The sequence below is a fragment of the Rhinolophus sinicus genome, chromosome 18 (assembly GCF_057876585.1).
Source record: "Rhinolophus sinicus isolate RSI-liver-muscle chromosome 18, RSI-T2T, whole genome shotgun sequence".
Classification (NCBI taxonomy): domain Eukaryota; kingdom Metazoa; phylum Chordata; class Mammalia; order Chiroptera; family Rhinolophidae; genus Rhinolophus; species Rhinolophus sinicus.
The window spans coordinates 9861631-9867630 of NC_142518.1; the positions used below are offsets into that span (position 1 = coordinate 9861631).

Below are 6000 nucleotides of genomic sequence, written 5' to 3' on the forward strand. Positions count from 1 at the left end.
TAGCTCCTGTCAGTCACTAACTAGCATATGACCTTGGACAAGTCACTTCTCCCAAATTCTCGGTTTTTTAATAAACGAGCGGTTTTCAAATTCAGGAACCATCTCCTATGCAGAGGGTAGAGGCCAATTGAGTAGGGGTACAGGATCCCAATTTTGATTTCGCAAGAGCACCTCCACTTCCACTTGTTTCATTTAAGGTTCTATTGTTGGTGCAAAAAGCTTAAAAAAAAAAAAAAACACTTGAAAAGTAGTATGTTATATACCAATCTTACCTCAATTAAAAAAAAAAAAAAATCCCTTAACTAGATTATCCTAAGACATCTCCCAGCTCTAAAATGCTACGATTTTTCTGATTTTTCTCAACAAGTACTAAACCAAACACTGGATACAAAACCACCCAAAAATGACTAAATTCATTCTATTGTAAAGAGGAGTCTAGGGTATTTAAAAAATTCTTTATGACCCATAATCTCCATGACTTTCTCTGCCATCTCCCCCCCCACCCAATAAACCCCATTTATACTTGGAGTAGAATACAGGGAAGCTGAGGTAAAACCCAGATTTCTCTTTAATCCTCCTGACAGCTCATACTGTTAGTTCCCTGCACATCCCCCACAGAAGAGAATTTTTCCTAAGCGGAAACCCTGGCATCATACAATAAATTATTCGTAAGGGAACAGAAATGGCGAAGAAACAAAGTAATTATTTTTATTTTAACCTGATTAGGACAATCTTGAGACATTTATTTTAAGGTATTAAAAGAGTTCAGATACTAATAAAGATATATAGCATTTCTAAAAACGCTTAGTGTTCAAAGCATATCTATGAATCATTCTGCAACATTAAAAGTTTTAAATCTATTCTTGGCAAAATTATCAGATCTAATCACACCTCCACCACAGCAACAAGTGTTACTTCAAATTAAACACTACTAACAAGGAGATCCTGTGTATGCACAAAATTTTTAAACATCTATATGACTGAAATGGTCTATGTATCCAAGGTGTTTATAAATAAGACTCTAAAAGTCAGATAAAGGGCATGTCAATTATCACCCATTACTTTATAGATTTTGGGGGAAAGGGAGAGGGGGGTGAATGCTTGTCTAAATTTAGAGAATTACTCACACAATTTAAAATACTGATCCTATTTTCCCTTGCAAAGGAATGAATTCATTGAATTTTTCTAAAAAGATGATTAAGCATGAATAATCATTTATGCTTTAATTATATAATTAGTTTTAAAACAACTTCCGTGATTTTATCATTTTAGCCTGGGTAATCAATCAAAACAGTTATTTTAAAAATACAAAGCTTTAACCAAAAACCGTTTTCATCTAAATCTTTCTTAATCCTTATTTATAAATGTCATCTCTCAAAAGCCTGCAATTTCCACATTACAAATGACCAAACACATTTGATTCTGCTATTTCACCTTTCTGAGAAATAAAAATTATACCTCTTGTAAACAATCTTCAGATCTCGCCACTCAAGAAAGCTGCACATTTTAGGTTTCCGAGCTAAAACGGTTTGAACAAGTTCTCTTGTGATCTTTTTCTTCTCTTTGTCTGATAGTGGGACATACCATTTCTGCAGTCGAAGCTTTCCCTGACGACTAAAAAGCAACATAAACTGCATCTGTTAAGATAAATAGAAACAAAATTACATGCAATACTTTGATACAATAAAGTTAAGATTAAGATAACATGTTTCATAGAGAAGCTTTGGGAGGGCAGGGTGTTTAACTGACAAATGATTAGTAGCCATCAACAATTATAAGCCAGTTAAAGTAGCAAGAAATTCTTGTACAAAGATCTTCCCACCAAATGCAAATCTCCCCACTCCACCCTGTTCCACGTAAGTTTGGAGTCAGTAGAACAAAAACACAGGCATTAACTTGGAGTGAAAATTTTGAAAAAGATTAACTTGCAATTTAAGAAACTATTGTCTACCTGTGCTATATTATATTCCACACTCTCGATGTGCATCAAAAAAGAATTGTTGACATCAACTGGTTTAGGTGCATTTGAAAGAAAAAGGAGATTTACCCTGAGGCTGTTCTAGTTCCAGGATGAATTATGTGTAGACAGACTACTATCACTTAGAATGCTCTCTTCAGTTTATGCTTACATGTTTTAAGCAAAACAAGACCTAAAATATTAACCAAGAAAAAACATCCCATAAACGCACCTTTTTCTTAATAAAAGCCTAATTTTTAAGTGTCTCTTCTCATCTTTTTAAAAATTCCAACATAAATATGCACATCATAAAGAAGTGGCAATGTAATATTATGAAAGAGAATATAAACCTTTAAAAAGCCAAAATAAGAGTTACACACATTCAGAGACATTACACGAAACACTTCATTAAAAAAAAAAAAAAAACCATAGTATTTACAGATGGAATGGATGCTGAATTCTAGTGTATTTTACACTTAAAATTATTTTGTATATAAAATCTGTTGACTAATCTACATGTTTAATCTTTAAGAAAAGCTTGTAATTCAACTGGTCTTCTCAACCGCAAACAGATAAGCATTGTTTCTACAAAGGTAATTTAAAAGTAGTATCCAGACAGGTATTTTTTTTCTTTTAACTATTGTAAGTTCCTTTAATAGTGTTATTGAAAATAAGATTCCAGCATGATTCTTAATATTCACCACACCATCTTGAATTTGAACATGGGGGTGGAAGAATTTACACAACCAATTTAGAATAAAATGGGCCCTACATCTCGCTAAGAAATTATTGCCGCTTTTTGCATTAATCCAAACAGGCATCAGCAAGACATTTAGAAATTTATGATGCGGCAATTTAACTTTACTAAAGTTAAAATTGGCTTATTACACCTCACTTAAAACGCTTCACTGCCACAAAATTAACGAACAATATTCGTGATATCAAAGTGCCTCCCATACAAGTCCTGTTAAAATAGCGGCATTCGAAGGGGACGGCAAGTAAAGCATGAACTGGACAACGTTTAATGCAAACCCGTTATCAGAAGTTGGAAAATAGACCAGTATTCCAGGATCTCGGTGACCAGGAGGGGTGGGGGTTTGCTTTCGAAAGGAGTATCGGCTTCAAGGCTGTCTCTAGCAGGGTCCTGTATCCCTCTCCCTACCACTTTATAGGACAAATAAATAATTCACTCTTCAAAACAAATGATATGCTAATATGGGACGATACTCGGTTGCAAGGCACAAGTATCCATTCCCTCTTGTTAAAAACTAATGCTTTGATTTTGCCGCAAATCACAGGCCACCTCAATTCCTCGAGATTGGTATTAAAAACAATGGGTTCAGCCACGGAGCGGGCTCGGGGCCAGCGTTCCTCGGACCGGCCGTCTCCGGTGCCTCCCCACCGCCCCACGGGGCCGCACTCCATCACTGACCGAGCCCAGGCGAGGTGACAGAAAAGGAGCGGAGCAGACAATGGCATCCGCCGCCGCGCAGCGAGCGCCAAGGGTCCTCGCCCGCCCCCGCCCCCGGACCCCTCCCGAAAATGCCCCGCAAAACTTGAGGGGATTCCGGAACCACAGGTGCCGCGGGGCCACTGCAGCGTCCGTGACTGGCCCCCTCATCCTGGGGCGCGGACGCCGAGAAAAGTGAGTTGCCCGGCGCCGCGCCCCAGTGGCGGACCAGGCGGGCGCGGGGTGGGGTCGTTGGGGCGCTCGCGGGGCGGCTGGGGGCGCGCCCAACCCTCCCACCCCACTCCCCGTCCCCGGCGCTCCTGTTCGCCTTTTGGGACTTACGGCGGCCGCAGGCCGCGGATGCGGCGAGGCTCGGCCGGCGGCGGCAACGGCCGAGGCTGAGGCTGAGGGGAAGCCCCTGTCGCTGAGCTGTGGAAGAGAAGCCGTGTTGCTTGTGGGGAGGGGACCCGGTTAGCGAAGGGAAGGCTTAGGCGGCGAGGGGAGGGAGAGCCGACAGACCCCGCCCCGGGGGCCGGACGAGGGAGGAGCCCGGGCTGCAGCGAGCGGAGGGGCGGGCTGGGAGACGCGCGGGAAGTAGCTCGGATGTCGCCAACGGCCCTGAAGGCAGCATAGCTGACCGCGCAGCCCGAGGAAGCCGATTGGCCGCGTCTCTACCAAGAGGGGTGGTCTGGACCGGAAGCCAGGCCACGTGACCCGGAAGCGGCTGCGGGGGGCCGGCGCGCCTGCGCACTTTTGGGTGTGCCTTCGAGACGCGCGGTGGGCTTCCCTGGCTGTCTGGGCGGCGGGAAGACAGCGTTCCGCGGCGCCCTTTGTCGACCCCCCCCCCCCCGGTGCTTTTTGTCGACCCCGCTGTGTGGGGTAGGGAAGGTCTGGACTGCGAAGAGCCAAGTGCGAGTTCGGATAACTCTCCGTGCCCCAAGAGGGTGGGACAGGGAGGCGTGACGGTTGGTGATTACGGTGAAGGGAGAGGAGTGCTGCAACTCGGGGGAAAACAAGTCAGCTCTGTCTTGGAGCTCGGGCCTTTTGCAGTTATTCTGGCTCAAAACTGTCCGGAATCCGGCCCCTTTTTCCCTTCTGCTACATCCCTAGACACGTTTCACCCCAAGCTGTACAAGTGTCTCTACCCAGGGCTTACCTCGCCCATCCTCAGTGCTGAGGACCTGATGTCCATTCTCTGCTGAAAAGCCCAGACAGCACCTCATCTTCGAAATCCCGCTTCCTTCATACGGAGAACCCACACACACACAGCCGCCGGGGTTCCAGTTTAGCCTTGCTGACGACCTACTCTGCCTGACATGTCCTTCCTCTCAAATGTCACATCTGTGAAGCCTCACCCTCAAACTCTGTAAGAACGAATCTCTTTCACCCACATGCCCATTAACCTCTGTTTAGCGCATCTTGAATTGTATTCATTTTTCCATTCCAACCTTGTTCACTGCCTGGTATATAGCACAACTAATAAATTTGAGTTGAACGATAAAGGACTATAAAATGATAGATTTGTTACGAGCCGTGGTACTGAGCGTTGTGCCTAGCACCTAATGGATGTCCGTATTTTTTTTTTTTTGAATGAAAGAATCGGTGAATCGTCTAGTCCGACTCTATCTTTTACAGATGAGGAAAGAGGAGCCCCACGGGATTAAGTGACCTTGCTTGAACAGACGCGGGTTTCTCAAGTCAAAAGCTATTCATTACCCGTCACCAAGGTTCTTAAAAAGGAAGCTGGAAAATTGCTTTTGTTGAGTTATGCCCTTTTTGCAGAGGTTTTGAAACATAGTCGCCAGAATTTTTTAATGACTCAAAGTGAAAAAGAAATGCTAAGTTTTTCATGAAACTAAATTTAATGAATTTAAAGGAATCCTTTATTAGGGATTATGTTCTTTTTGCGTGTTAAAATGTCTATAAAACTAAGATAGTATATAATACGGATTTGGGGACAATTTTTAGTGCCCTTATTTGGCAAAATAAAAAGTGTATTATACCTCCTCTTTTAAGCACTACGATGTTGCTTGGAAAATTTCCTACTAACATGTATGACTAATCTATACTGGAATATTGGAGGTGGTCCACCCAAAGCACAGCTGACTTTCTGTAGGTCTTTAGCCCCCCTGCCCAAATTTCTCTCTGCTCCCTGACCAATTCTGCCCCAAAGGCACATATTAATGTTTCACTTCTCCCTTACTACACAAAACATGTCATGCCATGAAAACTCGCCCTCTGAATCCAAATGCTGCTTTTCTCTTTGTATAAAACATACATTCTCGAGCTTCCTGATATAACCACCTCCAAGTTTAAACTCATTGGTCATGCTCCTAATGTTGGTCTGTTCCGAATACGAGGATGGAAGACTTCCTGCTGACATTGGCAGTCTCGTGTTCCTAGGCAAGAAAAGGTGGGTGTTGGAGGTAGGAAGGGAAAGGAATTATGGGAAAAATAATTAGTGACTGAACGCAGCTATTACATAATCTTGGCTGCTTATTAATTTAGCAGAAGGAATGGCTTATTAAATTCTAATAGCAACGGCACAAATGCAAACAACCTAGCAATTAACAGTGCAGAGCCCATTATTTTG

The 6000-nt window shown here is 43.1% G+C and overlaps 1 protein-coding gene across 9 annotated transcripts in view; it reads right to left on the reverse strand.

Annotated features, from left to right (window-relative positions):
• AP1S2 (adaptor related protein complex 1 subunit sigma 2) overlaps nucleotides 1-4715 on the reverse strand; it is a 29897-nt gene extending 25182 nt beyond the window's left edge. For 2 of the 9 annotated variants that reach the window (XM_088795292.1, XM_088795291.1), the window contains exons 1-2: nucleotides 3750-4035; nucleotides 1459-1637 (exon numbers count right to left, since the gene is read on the reverse strand). In XM_088795292.1, coding sequence (XP_088651418.1) covers nucleotides 1459-1637 — 179 coding nt within the window. In that variant the 5' untranslated portion in view covers nucleotides 3750-4035. Of the gene's footprint in view, nucleotides 1-1458; nucleotides 1638-3749; nucleotides 4048-4563 lie in introns of those variants that run through there. The other 7 variants (XM_088795288.1, XM_074324335.2, XM_088795289.1 and 4 more) reach the window with 7 other exon arrangements.
• Between the last annotated feature and the right edge of the window lie 1285 nt (nucleotides 4716-6000).